We start from the raw sequence: 20,537 nt of genomic DNA on the forward strand, positions 1-20,537 counted from the left end.
CACTGATTATAATTAGTTCTACAAAGATATTTGCATTATTCAAATTTGACGACAAAGCAGTTCTGCTTGCCAATTCTTAAAATTAAAATCTGTCCATCGATTAGGAAAGGCTTGAGGTCGAATATATCATCAGTTAGTTTTTGACGTTTAAAGCCCACGTACACGGATCCCTGCTGGAGTCGCCGTTTTGCGCCAGATTTTGAACAGTTAATAAGGTTGGTAATTAAATCTGAGAGTGACGTACCAATGGGAGCGTGGTGCAAATTTTTGGCAGCAGAGAACAACCTAATTAGCTCACGAGCAGTATAGGTGCTATGCGGTTTGCCATAGAGGATCTCAGAAACAGATTCAGCATCTTTACCTTTACCAACCCCGTGAATAAGGTCTACTACCTCTCTGGCAAGATACTTCTGTCCGAACCGCAAATGGCGATTTATAGAGCTTTTCGTTAGGACCTCGTCAATCTTCTTGGGCGGCAGAAGAGTGAATATTTTGAGAAGCCTTGGAAGATCGACATCTTCTGTGTTAACGAAGAACTGGTATAACTGGAAGGAAGAAGTCATCTCAGAGTCTATGAATACCGCATTACCAGCGCTCTTCCCAAACTTTTCCCCAGAACTCGTGGTCAGCAACGGCACCGTTATCCCATATGCCGGGTTGGCCTTACTAGTTGGTTCAATCCTACTTATTAGATCTATACCCGCTGTAATATTTCCCCATTGGTCACTCCCGCCTACCTGGACCGAAACACTATGCTCCTTATATAAGTGATAAAAGTCAAAAGCTTGCAGCAACTGGTAGGTAAACTCATTGAAGGCCAGACCGTCCTGACTTTCCAATCTCGAAGATACAGAATCCCGACTTAGCATCGCCTGCACCCTAACATGCCTTCCATATGTAGCTAGAAAATCAAGCAAACCCAAATCCTTCATCCAATCATAGTTATTCGCAACAGAAACTTGCCCTGGCCTTCTTTTGGTGCTCTCTTCTGGCGTTCTGCTCTCGTAGTACTTCCAGCCGTTTTCAAAAAACGTCCGTAATTGTTTTGAAATCCTAGAAACATTATACATTCGAATGCTATCGTCCATATCTGTTCTTGCAGACTTCCTCCCACTCGGATCGCCCACTCTTCCTGTAGCTCCACCAACTAATGGAACAACATCATGGCCATTTATGTAGAAATGCAGTAATACCATCAACGGTAACAAGTTTCCAATATGCAAGGAACTCGCTGTTGGATCAGCACCACAGTAAAGCTTAATTTTACCACCATTAAGCAGCTTTTGTTCTAACTGCTCCTCGGGCTGAGATATTTGCTTCACTAGGCCTCTGTCTTTTAGTGTTGATAACACTGTTTGACGTCCATATAAAGAAGATTGAAACCGTCTATTAACACATAACCAGGGTTTTAGAGCACCGAATCTCACACCATTCAACATCTCAATCGGTCCTTAAACCGCTTATATCAACTTTATGTACCAGCTGAAGTTTTGGAAATTGCGTTTATACTATCAAGTACTGAAAATTTTCAACTACTACTAACTAAATTACATCCATAGTAAGACAAGTTGTCAACATACCGCTAAGGTAATCGACTAATTCCAGTATTATGCCTCCTGTTCAAGCTGTTTACGCTCAAAACCAACCCTCGAACTTTGATAAGTTCAAAATGGGTCTAATGATGGGTACTACAGTCGGTATTTGTACTGGTATCCTTTTCGGAGGGTTTGCTATAATAACCCAAGGCCCAGGTCCAAATGGTGTAGTAAGAACTTTAGGACAATATATTGCTGGCTCAGCCGCTACGTTTGGTCTATTTATGAGTATCGGTTCTGTCATTAGATCTGATTCTAATGCTTCGCACTGGGCTCATAAGCCTATTTCCAGACTGCAGGAAGAAGCTAGAATGGAAATATGGAAAATTAGAGCCAAGCATGGTTTATACAAGAGTAACTAGAGATGAAATAGTATGACAAGTAACGCAATTGGTTTGTTTTAAAGCATCGGAGCCACTAACTTAGCGTTTCTTTACGTACATGTACATATATAATTTAAAAAAGAGCCAACCACGTCTAATAAACCGCACTCCAAGATTTGCACAAACACTAAATAAAGAGAAGGAGACCTCTAATATGTTTAGGAGAGGAGCCTCAAGGGTGATTCAGAGGGCTGGATATGCCAAGAAGCCAAAAGTTGTCAAGCTGAGGGATCTTTCTGACCCAGGAGCTATCGATAAGATGGATCCTCGGATCTTAAGGCACCTGATTAACATGCGCACAGACCAGCTAAATACGCAGAAAGAAATCAAGATGATTAATGAGCTTAGAGACGATGCTAAACGACAACAACCACTTTCAAAAACTCGGAAACGTTTGTGGCTCCTTGCACTGGGCGGTGCACTTGCTTATTTGGTAAATAATGTTATGACTTGGAAAGCTGAATATGATGAAAAGGAGGAATCTCTGCAAAAGCAGATGCTGGAACTGGAAACCGAACTGACTTCGTTGCTGGCTGATGAAAAGGAGGTTAAACTTGAACCGATTGATGAACAGGAGGTTCCTTCACCGGTTGTGGAAAAGAGATGGTATCAGCGCTGGTTTTGGCGTTAAAGCTACATAACTATATAGGCAGGGTCATTTAACCTGACTAACCTACACGTAACTAACATATGCCAATATTAAGAAACGTAATTGCAACTAGAATTTATTACTCTTTACCAAAATGCATTCCCCACCATGCTGCGGGATATTCCAAACATGAAATTCACCGTTACTACTGGCTACATATATTCTCTCAGGAAACTCATTTGGAAATCCAATACAATGTCTTATCGAATCTTGCACTTTTATATGTGCAAAATCTCTTTCCATGTTGTGGTTTGAAATCTTAGATATAACCCTTTTCGACAAGAAATTGGCAATTTGTCGAGTGTTAGCCTTGGCCGATTTCACTCCTAGCATTGATGGGGCGGTATAGTCGTCGAATCCCCTATAGCCCTGTCCATATTTTTCTAAATCAAAAATATGAATGGTGTCCGTATGGCCTACGCACGCTAAATACCTCCCAGTACGGTCGATTTTCATCTCATGGATGGAACATGGCCGTGTTCCACGTCTAAACTCGTACATAAGGGCTGTGTTCGAGTTAAATGCAGTTTCATCCCCCGTGCTGAACATCCTTATTATAGTACCTTTCTCTGAAGCGGTCGCTACCAGTTTCCCATCATTACTTATACATAAACATGCAATATTTCCCTTATGAACAGTATTCAAGTAGTTTAGCGGTACTACATTTAGTGCGTCGTAAATTACTAAGTCATTAAGCAAATATGAGTGCTTCACTGACTTACAATACGCAGTATAACACAAAATGCTTTTATCGTCACTGCTTAGGGCAATTCTAACCATATTCGTACGCGATCGCTGTACGGGATGACTTTGCTGCACAGAAGAGCTGTGATTATGGAAACTACCTGACATTTTCAACTTATCTTCGAGAACATTAATGGTATGCAAGAGTTTCATGCAGGATATATCGTAAACGAAGATCTGTTCACTCGACAATAAAACACACATACGTTTCCGATTCATCACGACATCTACAATCTCATGCGGGAAATTTAGTTCACATATAGTAGATTTACGCTTAGTATTGACTATACGCAATTTTTTGGCTTTTTGTAGACCTTGATTTTTGTTTACTACCGCTATTAAACTTGTTGCAAAAAGCATTTCCGTAACGAAGTTTCCCATATGATCTTCATGAGCTTTACCGTTTTCACCGCCATTTCCGGAACTGCTATTACTGGTACTATTCTCTAATTCAAAACATCGACCAAATGGATCACAATTATAAATTGCCATGGAGTGTGGACCGCAAATTATTGAGAAGCAACTTGCATCCTGATTAAATCTTAGGACTTTCATTTGAAGCTCTTGACCGGATATACAGCAAAATGAGCTTATATAGGTGCACACTTCAGGTGTACTATGCTGCTTGATCTTTTAAATGTAGTTTGCAAGCTGTTCACCCAATAATTTAAGGGTATCACCATATAACCCATCTAGTAATCATATACGACGAGAAGCTCAATGCCATTAATGTGATATATTCAAATAAGCTCAGCTACGATTGGCTAGAAGTCTAATTCTGGCGAATGCTGTTGTGCATGTTGTTCTCCCATTGGGGTTTGGCGCTTTGATTCCGCTTTTTTGTATGGTTCGTTGCGAGCGTCAATATGATCGTTATCATCGTCGACTGGAATCCCCCAGGCCTCGATCTCGAACTTCTTCTTACCATTCTTGAAAGCCCATTCCGACTTCATAATGTGCATCCCACCTGCCTCAGAAAATACAGGCAGCTTGTAAACGTGGACAAGTCCGTGTTGCACTTTGTTGGGTTGAGATTTGTACGCGCGTTCCAGCAGCTGTAGCATATCTTGGTTGAAAGGCTCGAGGTTTATTACAGAGTCAAACATAGCTTCAATTTGCATAAGTAGCAGATTGCTGTGGTTCATGAGTAGCTCGGATGAAATTGTTGCTAGTAGCACGCAATTTGCACTGTACTTTTTTAATAATGCTCTGATACCGTGGAGCAAAGGAATAATTACCTGTAGCTGGGAAAAGTTAGGAGGGTAAAGAGCTGGGTGAAGCATATTGGGCAGCAAGATACGGACCAACTTATTCCTGTTATTCTTGATGATAGTCTCAATTTGACACAGAGTGGTAATAGGTGACTGGAGAGGCGAAACATATGTCACTTCTGCAGCCGATGGAGCAGGCACCAGTCGTGAGGTAATGTCAAAATGGCTATTGTAATTAGGGTACGTGTCGCTGTCAGATATTTCGCTGGTTTTTTTGGCTCCTTCGTCAGCCAAACCATACCGCCACGCAATCTTTAGGTCCTGGTATCTTGTAGGTTGATGCACTGAAGGAATGGACCCAACGAGATTCTGAACCGTTATCTTAGACTCCTGTTCGGAGATTTTGGTCTTCTTCACAGTCTTACTGGAACCTTTGAACACACCAGGCAGCTCCGCTGCATATGAGGTGTTTGTTGTCAGCACTACCAAATGCGTGTTGCCCTTCGTGGCCGCTGTACTCCCATCTACCCTATTGTGCACAATCCCCTGGGATGCAAAAAGCTTAGCTAAAATAGATGCAAAGTCAGTAGAAGTCTGCTCCTCTATCAATAATGAGTTACCAAGAGGCAGACCCATATGACCTAGAAGTTTATCCAAGTCATTACAACCTGTCGAAGTAGTCTGCTGTGAAGTAGATGGTGAAGGTCTGATACCCGGGTGGTTTTCATTGATCAAAGGAGAGCTTAAATCCATCACTCCAATCTTAGCAGCAAGCTGTGTAATTTTTCTATTAACCTCTGGCTCCATATGACGCCCAGGAGCTCTTTGAGGAACATCTATTGTTGGTACCCGACCGTGCCTGGAGCCTATTCCACGATTAACGCCAGTTTCTCTGCCGGGAACGGCTATTTGAGAGGGCCTGTTGATAATATCATTACGCTTTCTAAAAGACATCAGTAACTAACACCAATTAAAGCTCCAATATGCCTCTTTAAAGCTCGTTTTTGGTCGGTCTTTTGCGTTGCGACTTGGCGAATTTAAAGCGATGAGCTTTTTTCCCATTGTACAATTCGAAAATTTTTCAAAGCTTTTAACTGAAAATTCACTGAAGAAACTGGTTAAGATAAGGTCCGAAAGGTATCATTAGCCTGTGATTATTGGTAGTCGGCCGTCATGATAAAAACTTCAAGCCATATACCAAAATGCTTTTTACGTTGCTTTGCAACTACTACTAGCGTTCGCACCGGTACGAGGCCTATGGAACTGGAGAAGTACAAGCAGTATTATAGACAATTACAAGGCGCAATTACGCAACCTGAGATAGCAGATCTCTCAAAATCTCCTACTCTTACCACATTACATCGTCGTTTATCTCTTCCAGATAACTTTAAGCTTTCTACACTTACAAGATGTTTAACATGTAGGTCATCATCATTACCTGATACTGCGGGCGAAAAACTACTGTATAACACCAATACAGTTCAAGCAAGTAAATTACACGACAATTATGGTCTAAATATATTTGGGAAGAATATTCTTACCTACTACGTGACAAAAAAGTTGCTAGAGAAATACCCTCGTCTTCCAACACCTATATTGAATGCAGCTGTTGATGCCTACATTGCTGACCCAGTACTTTACAACGTTGGAAAAACGTGGGGTATCGAGATAGAGGAAAGCACAATCATGGATAGAAATTTGAAGCAGGAGCCAATCAATGTGACTTTGGGTAAATTGCGTTTTTATAACAATGTTTTAAAGCACTCAGATGGTATTAAAGTCCTCTTGGATCAGAAGATGTCAGTAAGCAGTGCAATGGCACTGGCTGTGCGAAGCATTATTGCTGGGTTATGGGCCAGTACTAAAGATGAAGATAAGGTGTTTAAGTTTATTGACGATCACATTATGTCTAGACATCTGGATGTCTCAAAATTATTCCAATTTGAGCAGCCCACAAGAGAGTTGTCTACTTTATGCCGCCGTGAAGGCTTACAAAGACCCCACTCGAAGCTAATAGCAGAGTCAGGAAGAGCTTCTAAGGCTCCGGTGTATATTATAGGGGTTTTCTCTGGGGAGGAAAAACTTGGCGAAGGTTTTGGTTCTTCTTTAAAAGAGGCTAAAGCTAGAGCTGCTACGGATGCATTGATGAAGTGGTACTGTTACGAGCGTCCTGCTGATGTAAATGAACCTGTCGTGGATCCTGGTCAAGTACTCGTGTAAATAAAGGAACCATGGTATTTTAGCTGATTCTAGATTAAAACCTGTATTCAGTTACATTTGTCGTTTTCAAAAGTCAATATACTTGTATATAACTAAAGCAATATCATCCATAGTAATCATAGTGAATGTAAACAAATAACAAGCTTCAACAATATGGAAGAATGGCGTATAGAAGAAGAGGTCATTATCGCTATAAATCATTCTTGTGTAGATGGGGAGGACCAAGTATCTCTTCAACCCAGGGCTTTTTTGTTATTGGGAGATAGGGAGAAGGCGTTGTTGCAAAACCCCGTTCCAATTGACTTCAATGCACAAAGTCATACTGGTAAGTTGGATTGGGATGTGGATCTAGTGCGTGAACGCGTTAGACTTTTACAGGTTATGCATTCATTGCAGCAGCCACTTGTATTGTTGGTGGTTGACAAAGAGTTATACGACTACACTGATCTTGTGGAAGAAATTTCTGTTCATTGGCCCCCGGAATGTGTTCTCAGTTACCAGCTTGATAAGTGCGTTTTACAGTGTTGGGATACCGCCTTATACAGGGAAATAGGTCATGTTGTGGTTGAACAGAGTCTTAGCGGGTATCTACCAAATAATGGCATTAAAACAAATGGAGTCGACGAGCCCTTACACTTTCAAGAGCAGAGTCAACTTGTGAAAAAGTTAATCCAGAAGATAGATCACATCATTAATCACCTCCAGAATGCTACATCGAGCGAGTTGCTTGATGAGATTCTACGACAATGCTGGTTACTTGTGTGTAGGCTGCGATTACCTCCGACAGAGGATATTGAACGTGACATATTGACATTAGATATACAATGGCAGCTAATACAAACGCTAACTACCCAGGTTGAGACGGCTTTGAATTTTGCGTGATATTAGCATAATAGTTTACGAATTCCCTTGGTACCGCCTAGCACCGGTGTCTTCAAGACAGGACAAACGCCATGCTCGGATACGTACTGCACTGCACAGGGATAACAAGCCACATAGCCTGTTTGCAGAACCCCTGGATTAATGACTGTCGACTCACATACAGGACAAATCCTTCCCTGATCACTTTCATCACGAGTTTCAGTCGTAACAGGGGGAGGAGGAGGAATCTCGGTTAGATCATCCTTTTTACGGTCTGGCTGCTGATTCCATTGCTGTAGTAACCGTATCGCGAAGATAAATGTTGGGAAAAGTCCACTAGCCAGCGTTTCAATGAATTTACCCATTTTACCTAGGAAGTGACCCGAAATAGCCTTATAATATGCTGAATTCATCCGTACTATGCGGTCGGCAGAATTCCCAATACTGCCTGATTTAGCTGCTGGAGCCTCATAAACAAACCGCCTGAATTCCACTGATGCTAAGTGATCTAACAAAGAGGCTGCACGAGTTCTCCCTGACAAATAACGTAGCTTACATAGAAGACTGAACGCCGCAAGAAGCTTCCTTACGCTCGGATACCAATCCAAGAAACGTCTCTGCCACACCGTCAACCGACCAGCAAGTCTGCGGCCCTCTAGTTGTGTATACCAATACTCTAGTTTGTCACGAATGTAACTTACTATGACATTGTCAAATAAAACTGCACCAACTTGCAATTTGGACAGTGACCCAGCCAATCGCTTCGACTCACGTTGAAGACCATATGACTTTTCTATAAAGGTTGCACTGTACTTTCGTAGATGATAGTATTCTAGGAGCAGTTTACAGCATGCATACAGTTCATCAAAGCGTGAATGAAAGGCAATACTTGTGCGAGATGGATAACGACCGACAACCGTAGCTGAGAGATATTGAAATGTGGGCTTTAATAAACCATCGATTTCTTGAGACGAAATGACTTCAAATAACGTCGGAGTAGCCGTAGCATCTACGGGAAGGTTAGAATAGAAGCTCATTCCTGTAGGTGTTCACTTTTGTTGCAGTGTAATCGAAGTATTAAAAGTGAAAAATTCCTATTAGAATCCTTTATTGCGTAATAAAGGTAGATGAGTACAAGCTATGAGTACAAGCTACTAACTTAATAAATAACGTTAAAACTCGCCAAAATGGCATCCGGATTTAATCCTTAAGCCACAGAAACATACTATTTTATATGTACATCTACAACTGGTTTTCAGTGTGGAAAGTCTTCAAAGCTTCGGCAATTCTCTTGGTCATGGTCTTCTCACCTTCTCTAACCCAGACTCTTGGGTCAAAGTACTTCTTGTTTGGCTTGTCCTCACCATCTGGGTTACCAACCATGGTCATTATGTAGTCCTTCTTGTTCAAGACGTAGTCTCTGATACCGGTCAAGTAAGCGTATTGACAGTCAGTGTCCAAGTTGACCTTGACAACACCGTTACCAATAGCAGTGTTGAATTCTTGTTGTGTAGAACCGGAACCACCGTGGAAGACCAAGTACAATGGCTTGGATTCGGAACCGCCAATCTTTTCAGCGGCGTACTTCTGGTGGTCACCCAAAATTTCTGGGGACAACACAACGTTACCTGGCTTGTAGACACCGTGGACGTTACCGAAAGCAGCAGCAATGGAGAAGTTTGGAGAAATTGGAGCCAAAGCTTCATGGACAGCGAAAACGGTCTCTGGAGATGTGTACAAAGCGTCCTTGTCAACGTCCTCGTTGTTAACACCATCTTCTTCACCACCGGTGATACCGATTTCCATTTCTAGCCATTGGCCAAGCTTAGCCATTCTGGTGAAGTACTTAACACAGGTAGAAATGTTCTCGTCGTCAGTCTCCTCAGACAAGTCCAACATGTGGGAGGAGAACAATGGCTCACCGTGCTCAGCAAAGTAAGCTTCATCAGCCTCCAACATACCATCGAACCAAGGCAACAACTTCTTAGCACAGTGGTCAGTGTGCAAAACAACTGGAATGTCGTAAGCTGGAGCAATAGATCTAATGTAATGAGCTGCAGCAATAGAACCCTTAATGGAAGCATTTTGACCTTCGTTTGAGACACCCTTACCAGCAAAGTATGCAGCACCACCGTTAGAAGTTTGCAAAATAATTGGAGAGTTAGCATCTCTTGCGGCTTCCAAAGCGGAGACAACAGTGGAAGAACTTGTTACGTTAATAGCTGGAATAGCAAATTGGTGCTCTCTAGCATAGTTGAACAAAGCTCTAACATCATCACCAACAATAACACCACTCTTTCTCTTTAATACGTCCTTGACACCCATTATTAAACTAATTTAACTGTAAAGTTTTGATTAATTGGTTATAGAAACAAACTAGAAACAAGTCAGAATCCAAGTATTTCAACCGCCGTTAGAGTTTATTAATTAGGGTGAAAAGTAGGTGATATATATACGAATGGGCGGCTCGGGGCAGGGCACGTGATGAAATTGAAAAAAATTTTCATGACGGGGTGGGCCTCATTGCGGGGGATGGGCTTCCTATTGCGTGACGACTTCTGTAGCTTCCGGTGATATTTGGAGCTTCTTGTTTTTCAGGCTGAAACGAAAGTCACCCCACACGGAGCCGTAGGTCCCACTATACGAGGAGATTGATTTTTACGGGTACACGTATACATAAGATGTGATACACCGTTGATACGTAAGTGGCTCCGGGGTGTTCCTATCATCCGAGCCATGAGACATTGAGACCATCTCCATCTATCCACCTAGATAGGGCGATTCGCAGGTGTTCTAGTGCTATATAGCGCCCGTATTTAATTCGAGGGCGATCATGTAGAATACGTATTGCTAGTTCAAGCGAATGTATCGACCGGGTAACCCCAAGGTGGCAAAGTAAACAATGTCCGGCATATATATAACGGGACCTTTTAGCGGCAAGCGCTGGAGGCGGTGGAGGAGCTCAGTAGTTAATAGCTTATCCAATGTATGAACGTTACACCACTGATCTAGTTGGAACGTTTGGGGAGTATACTGCTCGCGTTCGGTGGCCTACTATCATCCAAAACTCCATTGATGCAGTGACGGATGAGACGCGCCCAAACAAAGAGGCCATCCTAGAGGGTTTTAAAGGACTTCTAGATGAGGTCGATGCTGGTACACCGCTTAGGAAGTTTACAGATAAGGAAATTAAGGCCGGATCGCTCTCTTCCAAATTCAATGAGTTTGTAGAAAACCAAAGCTGGAAACGGGCAGAATGGCTGTCATGTGAGATTTATCTATATGCAAGGCTTTACGCCATCGTTCGATTACAGAGTGGCTGGGAAGATTTCGATGTGTTTGACGTTGTTAAGCGCAAGACGTTCAAGCAATCGGAGCACGGTGTGGTTGAATTGGCCCTCTGGCAACAAAAATTGGGAGGCAAGGAGAAGATCGGCAAGCTTTCAAAAGAGGAATTGCATCTACTTTTTATTGAGTATCTAGAAGTCTCATTATGGGGCAATGCGACAGATCTTTCTCTTCTTACCGATCTGACTTTAGACGACATCCGTGCAATTCAGGGCGAGGCGGCCAGAGCAGCGGCCCGCAAGCGGATAATAGTGGATCATTCTGAGAGGGCATGGGAGACGTTGACCTCTAGTGAAGGCAAAAAGCGCGTTGATTTTGTGCTGGATAATGCCGGCTTTGAATTGTATGCTGATCTGGCCTTCGCTATTTTCCTTCTAGACGCGGATCTGGCTGACAAGGTGGTTATGCATGCCAAGACAACGCCATACATGGTCAGTGACACTATGGTAAAGGATTTTTATCAATTAATTGATGACTTAAAGAGCAATGAGTTTTTTGCTTGCGATGGAAGTGACGGACATGATCCTGTGGCTGCCAGATCTTCTCTCAACTATATCGCTTCACGTGTAACTGCCGCTGTGGTTAATGGTAAGCTGAAAGTTCGCGACCACTCTTACTGGACCGAACCAGAGGATTTCTGGTCAATTGTCCCGGGCCACGAGGTGCACTCTGATCTCAGCAACTCTGCTTTGGTTATATTCAAGGGTGATCTCAATTACCGTAAGCTGACTGGGGACCGTATATGGCCTCCTGAAACACCATGGACAGAGGCTATTGGTCCTCTTGCTACGAATGGACTGAAAATACTCAGCTTACGTACTTGTAAGGCGGATGTCATTGCTGGTCTTGAACCTGGTGTAGATGAGGCCCTTAGTGCCGAGTGGGTAAAAAAGGGCAATGAACACGGTTCATGGTGGAAAAGCTCAGGAAACTGGGCAGTCATCTGCTTTTCAGATGGCAAAGGTAAGTAATATAGTGGGTCGTTAATTGATTATTTATCTTGACTTCTTTATAAACAATTTTGTCTACGTTTTATTATTATTCTGGTTATTAGGAGTTCCCTGAACCGGTGGCATGAACGGCATTGGGAACATGAATGGCATCCCGAATGGAGGCATGGGGATTGAAGGAAGCTTAGCTTTCTTCGCACTAGGCTCTTCCTCGGCGCTGGTCTCTGCAGCCCTGCCATTATTATGTGATTTGAGGAATTCTTGAACTTTCTTTCCAGCCTCTTCGTCCGGTTGCAGACTATCGAGAAGAATATCTCCTGTATTACATAGCGGACAGACAAAATCGCTTTCTAGTAGTGCATCTTCCATAGCCATCTTAGAAACTAAGCGCTTACAGCACGCTTCACTACGCATTGGTTCTCGAAGTAAACCACCAGTCAACGGACATTTCAGCTCATCCGGCAGATCTTCAAATTGGTTTGCCATCCAAACAGCGTCTTGCTCACGCACTGCAATATTCTGCTGCTGCTGCTTACGTTGGTAATCCTCCCATGAGTGCTGGTCCGCAACTTGCACAACAAATTTACCATCATCTGTAACCATGATCTTCTTCTCAGCCATTTCCTCTGGCGTCATAGTCATAGGGTCTATCTCAACAGATTTTAAGAACTTCTTTGGAATACCAGTAGTACGGCGGATCCTCTTGCCTTCAAAGTTTGGATCGGAATTTGTAGGACAATTCTTGATCCAGTGGTCTTTTCCACCGCATCTATAACACATGTAGCCCGGTGGAGGTGGGCCATCATCCTGATGCTGCTGTCCTCCAGCACCTCCTGGCTGCGAACGATTGTGATATACAGGAACCGCAGTAGACATCGCCTGCTGGGTTTCTTGCCACTGGTTCTCCTGGTTGGCAAACATCCTTGCTATACGCTCTTCTTCCGTCCCACCTGCTGCTAATGCCCCATTACCACCCCCATTAATGCCAGAAACTCCCCCACCAACTCCTGGAAACCCTCCAAAACCATTCCCCCCACCATTTGAAGTCCTTATAATCACTCTAGGCTTACCCATCACATACCGCGTAGCATTCCCCGCATTACCGTGTGTTGCCGGGGACCTTCGAACAACGACCAGACTGGATCTAGGAACAACAACAAAGTCATCGTCATATTCTTCCATCGTATCAGGATTATAAAGCCTTATTTGAAAGTCTGTACCATCCCCCAGCTTATTATCTTGTATAATATCCCGCTTAAGATCAAATACAGTAATACCCGTACCATCAAACTGAATCCGCGAAGTGTCCTTCTGGGACTGAAATTTATAAAATATCGTACTTGACATGACTTCCTAGTACCAGATTAACTACCAGACAGCCCCCGAGAAGCCTGTATTTACACTATATTACAGCTTCTTTAGATTCCATTCTTAGCCATTTCAATTCAATCTTAAGTAAAATTAAAAAATTATTAAAGGTTCACTATTCCAAGCCTTTAAAAACTTCACCACTACACTTATATAAGTAAAAGCCAACGATGAGCACCACTGGGTACTATGAATTGTACCGAAGGAGTACTATCGGAACCGCTTTAATGGATTCCCTAGATACACTTATTAGTGACGGTAGAATTGAGGCTTCGCTTGCTATGAGGGTCCTGGAAACATTCGATAAAGTAGTATCTGAAACGCTTAGGGACAAAACAAGTACCAAACTGACTTTTAAGGGGCACTTAGATACTTATCGATTCTGCGATGATGTCTGGACGTTTATTATTAAGGATTGTCAAGTTAATTTGGACCAGTCAAGTAGTGATAACTCTGAAAACAACTTTACATGCGACAGACTGCATATAGTTGCTTGTAATTCTAAGAAGAATGGCGAATGAATGGGCTAACGGATAGTAGCGCGCAGTGGCGCTTTCAACGATGGCTGGGAGGCAGATTGTATAAAGCTTTTGGTTTTTATTTAGTATGTGCGCGTATACACTATATAGTTTTATCGATTAAAAAAGGCGATGGTTTTTGTAAAAGCGATAGTCAACTAAATAACAACCTTTAGTTGGTTTAAAAGAAGATTTTGATAGCTAGGTATGCAATGTGCTCGGTTAGGAAGCGGTTTGATGAGTTGTTAAAGAGTATAGAGAAGCTTGATAGCTCAGGAAGGAGACAAAACTCGGTAGAATACCAACAGGAGTTAAACTCATTGATTAGTAATTTGCTAGAATGCAAGCAGATTGTCTATGATAAGTTGGCACTATTTAGTGATAATGAGAGCTTAGAGGATTTAGCTACTTCCTCGATTCCATTTCTATCTCTGGACTATCATTTAGGTCAGTTATTGTCAAGGAAGCAGTATATTACATCTAATGAGAACCGGGAGCCATCTAATCAAAATAAATGGAAGTTGGAGTTTATTAAGAAGGCCGTGCAGGTTTCTATGCAGTTTTTGATGGCTTTGTATGACTACGATCTTTTAGATGCTTCGATTTCAAAGGTGATTGACAAATTGGAGGACAAGTTCAATCCTAAGTATAATGAACTATATCCTCAGCCAAAGTCTGCGAAAGATATTATGGGGGCGCAGATGAATAGGTCTGCTAAGATTAAGATGTTTCAGAGGGAGAAGGAGGTTGCTGCCCAGCTTGCTGCCTGTGAAAGAGAGCGTTTAAACTCTAATGAGAATGAAGAGGTTCTCAGAGAGCTTTATTTGACACAATTGAAGCACACAGCGCTCAAATGTTTCCATGATATGGAGGGCTTACTGATGGAAATGGAACTTTTAACTAATTTGAAAGTGGTTCCCGTAGAAGAAACACAGGAACCTGTGGAAGAGCGCAAGCTTCGTCCGTTCGAGTATACTGACAAGGTCGAGACATTGAATAAGCCTTTGCTCTCGAAACATGGAAAGGTCCTAAGAAACTTTACGTTATTGGATAAGAGGAATCAACTCAAGGACAAGGTCTTTGGTTATGGACAGTACGGCCCGACGATGACCGTAGAGGAGTTCTTAGATAAAGAATTCGAGAGTGGAAGAGTGTTACAAGGAGGAGAAGAGCCAGAAGAAGAGCCCGATGAGGACAATGAAGAATGGAATGACAAGGAAGTTTATAAAGCTAGAGAATGGGATGAGTTTAAAGAAGCAAACCCACGCGGTAGCGGTAACAGGTTAAACAACGGCTGAAAACCACCATTGTATGCTTGATTTACAAAGTTGCGGTTTCTATATATTACATAGCTCTACAGAATAGAGATTGAGAATTGTTCAATTGGACGCTGATGCTTTAAACTCACTCTTGAGGTCGGTGAGATATAAGATTTGTCCATGGCTTGCACTATTAATTATCCACTGGTCCTTGGGATCTGAAAAACTAGAAAGAACATTAATTATTAACCAATAGCAATTTTCTTTCATTTCCACATTATTTGCACGCACAATATAATCATACAATATTTGCGCGGCATCTCTTTCCTGATGGTTCAACATTCTATAACAGTAAAGTCTTTTATAAGTGGTCCACGAGGCTGTATCTAGCTGAGATTGTAGAAGTTGATCTATAATGAAATAGTCATCCATTGGCAGGAATAGTGTGTTTTGGCTTTTCGAACACAGTCTGAATAAAGTGGCAATAAAATTGTCTTTATGCATCTGATCCGAGAGCAATTTACTGTAGTATTTTGCCCTAACTTCTCTGTTCAGCGTTGATTGTTCCAATGTTAACACATCTAAGATCTCTTCAAATTCAGAGAAGATAATTAAGGTATCCACATACTGTGTGAGCTGCATCATCTTGAAATCCTCTGAGAGTTGCTGTTCTCCGCTCAAATTAATGGACCTTTTAATTGCTTTGAGAGCATGTGAATAGCTCATTACGTCACTGAATAATTTTGATAACTGGTAGTAATAAGCAGAGGCCTTGTTTTTCTCCTGCAAACTTGTAAGGAGGTTGTGCCAAGGGTGTTGAGGCTCATTCACTAATAACTGCAAACAAGGAGGTAATCTTTCAAGATCCATATCCCCCAGTTTGGACAAAAATATATAACTATCCTCATAATACCCGCATTGGTAATATGACAGACCAATCATAAATTGATGCACAGGGTCGTCTCTGATGTAAAAATTAGAATGCAGCGTTTCCAAAAACAAAGAGGAATTTCTGTTATTCAAACCATTTCCGCCCTTCGGATTAATAATCCACTTTTTGTAGGATGCGATTAACAACGGATTACGGTCAACCGGTAAGTCTGATATATAGTTGAGAATCCGATTGGTGTAATGTAAAAGATCTGAGTAGTTTGAGATAATAGACCCATAGCCATATTTACTTGTTGCAGCAAATATTTCGGAAACTAGTATCGATTTGTCCAAGTTATAGAGGTGCAACCACAATGAATGATTGTAATGAGTTTTCAGCAGAAAATGAAGCTGTTTATCAAATATTGTGTAGTCAAAATCCAACAAAGTAAATATCAACAAAATGTCTGTGATAAATTTATTTTCAATCAAAATCCTTTGGTGGACGCTTTCTAAGATGGTAACGCTGACAAAGTTATTAAAATCCACAGAATCAATAAAGGGTGAACTACCTTGGCTTGCAATGAGATGATTTTGTATCAAATTGTTTAGAATGCTTACAACATCCAAAGAGGTCAATTCCGAAAACAATTTCTTTAGGTTAGAAGCTTGGAATTGATGTTCAAGGCAATTCCTAAATATTGCTGTGAACTTATCTTTTAACGGCATCTTATCATCAAACTCGTGAACCATAATTCCTCGCAATTGATCGCCAATTTTTTGCACGATATCAAAGGAGATCGTAGATACAAACCCGTCAACAACTTCCAAAAACGTAGACAATTGATCGCTATTGGTGTTAAGTGAAGTCTCATCTGCCAAATCATAGTAAATTGATTCAAGGTTGGAGTTAATTTTGTAAACTGAGTGGTTGTATAAATGCAAAGTGTTGACGACAATAATCTCGCCTTGATATAGACTTAACGAGGATGGTTCATCATAGTGTTTTTTCAAATCCTTCAAAATAGACTCCAAATTGGTTAGATATTCTTGATTATTGGGCTGATCAGCTGAAAATATTATTCCATTTGCACTCAACATTTGCTGGGCATTATTGTATAGTGCCGGTGTGTAGTGCGATTGTAAGTTCAGTAAAGCCTTATTTGTGTGACCGTCAGTTAACAAGTCTTGCTCCTTCAAGAGATCTTGAAGTGACTTATTTGAGGTTTCTATCCACTCATAGTTGTTTAGGGAATCATCTATGAAGTTGAGAATCTGCAACTTGATACTTGTGTTACTTTTTAAGAGTACTACAAGCTGAATTGAACTTGATTCCAAGCCAAGTTCTAGTGGTTTAACCAACTTGATATCAACCAATGACCAGATAGAAGATGCCAATAGATTTGTTGGGACTGGGTGCTTAGTTTTTGTAGTCACTGCTATTAGTCCACCTGAATCAATTCCTAATTCAAATAGTTGGAACGCGCCATTTCCAACGGGCAAAAATACCATTAATAGATCCCCCAATAAAGATAGGTACGGTCCCATTGAATCATATTTTCTATGTTTATTTTGAGCATCGTTAATCAAGTCCAATTGCATAACTATTGATCTTGCCCTTAGGTCCCAGACTCTTATTTTACAGTTCTCAGTTAACGTTACCAAAAACCTCTCCTGATAAATAATACAGTTCACAACAAGGTCGCTATTGTCGGATTTACTAAAAAATTTGGTAAAACTTTGGAAATAACTGTTATCATTGAAGAGAACTGGATGAAGATCATAATCCCCTGACTCGTTAACATTAACCTTTTGTAAACCCAAAAGTCCTCCATCTCTTAAAAACACAATTGATAAGTTTTCATCTGCCCTGTACAAGTAGTTAGGAACCCTTACAGTGAAATCGTATGGATTTAGGACTGTATACCATTTCTTTGGAATAGATGTAATTCTGTTTAAAACATAATCCAACGAAAACTGAAAGTTTAAGAACAACCCGGTCTTCAAAATCAAGCCTATAACAATTTCCTGATTTACTTCATGGATCGTAAAGGTATAGTGTTGATTGAAAGGACTATGAGGCAAATGTATAATCAGTGTTTTCCCTGTGATCGCATCGCTTAATGGATAAAGTGAAAGCACAGTATAGTCGTTTGAGAAAAAATACGCTAGATGATCACCATTAGACAACAATAAAGTATTGGAGTAGTCTCCATTTACCAAAGATGGATCTCTATCTTTCGTTTGATCTGAAATATGCAAATTTACAATGCTTTTACTCTTCCCGTTGGACAAAGGGTTCAATGCTTGCAAAGCAACGTCCAGTTTAGAAAGAAAAGTGCCTGTCATTGCACAATCGTTATGAAATCCACAAATCCAATGAAAAATACAATCTAGGAGCACTAACTAACGTTTTAAGCTGTTGTTTATTAGTAGATAATCTGGTTTCTACATAGGAATAAATAAGAAGATACAGTTTTTAAAAATCTCAACAGATCGTAAAAGACGAACTATGCTGAAGCAGAGCAATAGTTGTTCATTAAGCACCACGTATAGTATCTCTGCAGTATATGAGTTTTTAGGGGATGGCAATTCTTTGACAGATGCTGTTAACAGTAGGTTGGAGTATTTTACTTAAATTGTTAACGGAAATCTATGTAGATGCACTTTCTGACTTAATTTTAGTAGAATAGAGGAATAGAAACTTCAGAAAGCAACATCATGTAAGCTTACCAAACGCACTAGACCACTGTCACCCCCAGACACAATGGCTGGGGTATCATTGACAATTGCAACGTCCATATTTATGAAATTCTTCATAGGGATTTCCTTTTCACCCTCAGCTCGTGTTACTACATCAGATCGATGATGTGCAACGTCAGAAGAAAGAGCATTATTCTCTATTCGGTAATGATTATAAGACTTAATTATCTTATCAAAATCTTTCAAGTCACGAACCTCAATTGTTCCATCACAATATCCTAGAACGACAATCTCTGAATTAAACTTAAAGACGATGTTACTAGGGATGCTTTCCAATTCAAAAGTAGCAACAGTTTTTTTCTGATCAAAAGAATAGACAATTAGCTGATTGTTTATCTGTATCAACAGCTTGGATGTTTTCTTGTTCAACACGAGCCTGGTAACATTGTTTCCCTTAGGATTTAGGTCAGTGGTAAATTCACTCAAATCATATTGCTGTAGTACTTTACCCTGGAAGTTATATATTGTCCAATGACATGGATCCAGATATAGCACAATCAAGGACTCCTCAGTAAGTCCAAGAATAAAGAAAGCGGGCTTTTGATCGTCCAGTAAGAGTTCGTAGTTGCTGGCGATCGATATCATATTGTCCTCATTGGAGATATCCAGTTTCCATATTAATATCCTACCACCAAGCTTCAGCACCAGCCACTTGTTTTTAAAGTCGATAATATCAATATTCTCAAATTCCAAGTTCTGAAAACAGTCCCATTGCATGATAGGCTCTGGGATCTCTACCGACCATACTTTTAATCCAGATTCGTCAATAGTAATGAAGGTTTTTGCATCCCACCAGAAAATAGCAATAACATATTGCCCCAATCCGTGAAATGTTGGGATTGTAAGCTTATCACCAAGCTCAAGGTCAGAGCTTATTAACCAATGTTTCAGTTGAACGTCACCAGTTAGGGTCAGCAAGTTGTTCTGAAACAGCGTCAGTTTATCCACGTACGCCAGCGGGGTAGTGCTAGATGCAGGTTGAGTCAAATGTACTTTCTTAGGAGAACTCATTTTGTTGCTCCGCAGTGAGATGGGAGAAGTGATGTTTTCTATGTTAGCGCTCCCCCCTCCTGAACTGGGAGAAACAAGTGCAGAAGATTGTTGCTCAAGCACAATGGTTTCTTGATCCGACTCGTACTTCTGCCCAGCTGACATAAACAAAGACGGCGAAAGTGGCTGCTGAGGAGAGGTTATCTTAACTTTAGGCGAAACAGGAGAATCTTGCATTGGCGCACCACTTCCACTCTCTGCCGCCATATCTTTCCCACTTGGCTTTCTGGTATTTAGATTCATTGACTCCAACGGATGTATAGATGAGCATTTGTTATTCCATGCATCCAACTGCTCCGTAACTTGAGGACTCTTTAGTAAATAAACAATCTCCTTTACATTCTCTTGTACAGACAACTTCGACTTAATTAACTGCGGCTCTTGGTATGAAATATCTTCCGGTTCTGCAGTTGATTCCTGCTTTAATTTCATGCACTCATACCGCAAATCACGGTTTTCGCCCTCTAATTGAGCAATTCTTGCTTTCATTTCGCACCGCTCAAGTTCCCAATTAATCCTGTCTCTCTCATTTTTCGTAAATTCAGTTTGTAAGTAATGCATAACCCCAGGAAGGGTATAGCAAGCCGAAGGAGATACCGAAGGCTGTTGATTCATCACGTCTTAACTGGCCTGATGTCCCTATGACTCTATGTTTTGCCACTATTACCTGTTAATAGGGATGTTTAGATTCCAAGCCAAACAAAAAATTAAAACCTGTAATACAATACAAGCGATGCACTGAAAATGC

At 41.1% G+C, this 20,537-nt stretch overlaps 15 protein-coding genes across 15 annotated transcripts; 7 read left to right on the forward strand and 8 right to left on the reverse strand.

Annotated features, from left to right (window-relative positions):
• Positions 1–35: 35 nt before the first annotated feature.
• On the reverse strand, positions 36–1,439 carry MSY1 (tyrosine--tRNA ligase MSY1; the record flags this gene model as incomplete). Its single annotated transcript, XM_018132343.1, has 1 exon — positions 36–1,439. One exon carries the CDS (start codon positions 1,437–1,439, stop codon positions 36–38), a length of 1,404 nt encoding a protein of 467 aa, XP_017987832.1.
• A 170-nt stretch (positions 1,440–1,609) lies between these two features.
• Positions 1,610–1,957, forward strand: MGR2 (Mgr2p; the record flags this gene model as incomplete). The annotated part of the gene is made up of 1 exon (XM_018132344.1): positions 1,610–1,957. One exon carries the CDS (start codon positions 1,610–1,612, stop codon positions 1,955–1,957), a length of 348 nt encoding a protein of 115 aa, XP_017987833.1.
• A 79-nt stretch (positions 1,958–2,036) lies between these two features.
• Positions 2,037–2,609, forward strand: INA17 (Ina17p; the record flags this gene model as incomplete). The annotated part of the gene is made up of 1 exon (XM_018132345.1): positions 2,037–2,609. The coding sequence occupies one exon, from the start codon at positions 2,037–2,039 to the stop codon at positions 2,607–2,609; it is 573 nt and encodes a 190-aa protein (XP_017987834.1).
• An 87-nt stretch (positions 2,610–2,696) lies between these two features.
• On the reverse strand, positions 2,697–3,926 carry ATG21 (Atg21p; the record flags this gene model as incomplete). The annotated part of the gene is made up of 1 exon (XM_018132346.1): positions 2,697–3,926. One exon carries the CDS (start codon positions 3,924–3,926, stop codon positions 2,697–2,699), a length of 1,230 nt encoding a protein of 409 aa, XP_017987835.1.
• A 209-nt stretch (positions 3,927–4,135) lies between these two features.
• ELP4 (Elongator subunit ELP4) lies at positions 4,136–5,536 on the reverse strand (the record flags this gene model as incomplete). The annotated part of the gene is made up of 1 exon (XM_018132347.1): positions 4,136–5,536. The coding sequence occupies one exon, from the start codon at positions 5,534–5,536 to the stop codon at positions 4,136–4,138; it is 1,401 nt and encodes a 466-aa protein (XP_017987836.1).
• Positions 5,537–5,755: 219 nt separating this feature from the next.
• MRPL3 (mitochondrial 54S ribosomal protein mL44) lies at positions 5,756–6,802 on the forward strand (the record flags this gene model as incomplete). The annotated part of the gene is made up of 1 exon (XM_018132348.1): positions 5,756–6,802. The coding sequence occupies one exon, from the start codon at positions 5,756–5,758 to the stop codon at positions 6,800–6,802; it is 1,047 nt and encodes a 348-aa protein (XP_017987837.1).
• A 153-nt stretch (positions 6,803–6,955) lies between these two features.
• On the forward strand, positions 6,956–7,684 carry AW171_hschr42760 (HDR100Wp; the record flags this gene model as incomplete). Its single annotated transcript, XM_018132349.1, has 1 exon — positions 6,956–7,684. The coding sequence occupies one exon, from the start codon at positions 6,956–6,958 to the stop codon at positions 7,682–7,684; it is 729 nt and encodes a 242-aa protein (XP_017987838.1).
• A 2-nt stretch (positions 7,685–7,686) lies between these two features.
• On the reverse strand, positions 7,687–8,700 carry PEX12 (ubiquitin-protein ligase peroxin 12; the record flags this gene model as incomplete). The annotated part of the gene is made up of 1 exon (XM_018132350.1): positions 7,687–8,700. The coding sequence occupies one exon, from the start codon at positions 8,698–8,700 to the stop codon at positions 7,687–7,689; it is 1,014 nt and encodes a 337-aa protein (XP_017987839.1).
• Positions 8,701–8,905: 205 nt separating this feature from the next.
• Positions 8,906–9,988, reverse strand: FBA1 (fructose-bisphosphate aldolase FBA1; the record flags this gene model as incomplete). Its single annotated transcript, XM_018132351.1, has 1 exon — positions 8,906–9,988. The coding sequence occupies one exon, from the start codon at positions 9,986–9,988 to the stop codon at positions 8,906–8,908; it is 1,083 nt and encodes a 360-aa protein (XP_017987840.1).
• A 659-nt stretch (positions 9,989–10,647) lies between these two features.
• Positions 10,648–11,982, forward strand: AW171_hschr42763 (putative methyltransferase; the record flags this gene model as incomplete). The annotated part of the gene is made up of 1 exon (XM_018132352.1): positions 10,648–11,982. One exon carries the CDS (start codon positions 10,648–10,650, stop codon positions 11,980–11,982), a length of 1,335 nt encoding a protein of 444 aa, XP_017987841.1.
• A 54-nt stretch (positions 11,983–12,036) lies between these two features.
• MPE1 (cleavage polyadenylation factor subunit MPE1) lies at positions 12,037–13,308 on the reverse strand (the record flags this gene model as incomplete). The annotated part of the gene is made up of 1 exon (XM_018132353.1): positions 12,037–13,308. One exon carries the CDS (start codon positions 13,306–13,308, stop codon positions 12,037–12,039), a length of 1,272 nt encoding a protein of 423 aa, XP_017987842.1.
• Positions 13,309–13,499: 191 nt separating this feature from the next.
• TOA2 (transcription initiation factor IIA subunit gamma) lies at positions 13,500–13,850 on the forward strand (the record flags this gene model as incomplete). The annotated part of the gene is made up of 1 exon (XM_018132354.1): positions 13,500–13,850. The coding sequence occupies one exon, from the start codon at positions 13,500–13,502 to the stop codon at positions 13,848–13,850; it is 351 nt and encodes a 116-aa protein (XP_017987843.1).
• A 209-nt stretch (positions 13,851–14,059) lies between these two features.
• TAP42 (Tap42p) lies at positions 14,060–15,145 on the forward strand (the record flags this gene model as incomplete). Its single annotated transcript, XM_018132355.1, has 1 exon — positions 14,060–15,145. One exon carries the CDS (start codon positions 14,060–14,062, stop codon positions 15,143–15,145), a length of 1,086 nt encoding a protein of 361 aa, XP_017987844.1.
• An 81-nt stretch (positions 15,146–15,226) lies between these two features.
• Positions 15,227–18,325, reverse strand: NUP120 (Nup120p; the record flags this gene model as incomplete). Its single annotated transcript, XM_018132356.1, has 1 exon — positions 15,227–18,325. One exon carries the CDS (start codon positions 18,323–18,325, stop codon positions 15,227–15,229), a length of 3,099 nt encoding a protein of 1,032 aa, XP_017987845.1.
• A 357-nt stretch (positions 18,326–18,682) lies between these two features.
• FAR8 (Far8p) lies at positions 18,683–20,404 on the reverse strand (the record flags this gene model as incomplete). The annotated part of the gene is made up of 1 exon (XM_018132357.1): positions 18,683–20,404. One exon carries the CDS (start codon positions 20,402–20,404, stop codon positions 18,683–18,685), a length of 1,722 nt encoding a protein of 573 aa, XP_017987846.1.
• Between the last annotated feature and the right edge of the window lie 133 nt (positions 20,405–20,537).

The sequence above is a fragment of the Eremothecium sinecaudum genome, chromosome IV (assembly GCF_001548555.1).
Source record: "Eremothecium sinecaudum strain ATCC 58844 chromosome IV, complete sequence".
NCBI classification, from domain to species: domain Eukaryota; kingdom Fungi; phylum Ascomycota; class Saccharomycetes; order Saccharomycetales; family Saccharomycetaceae; genus Eremothecium; species Eremothecium sinecaudum.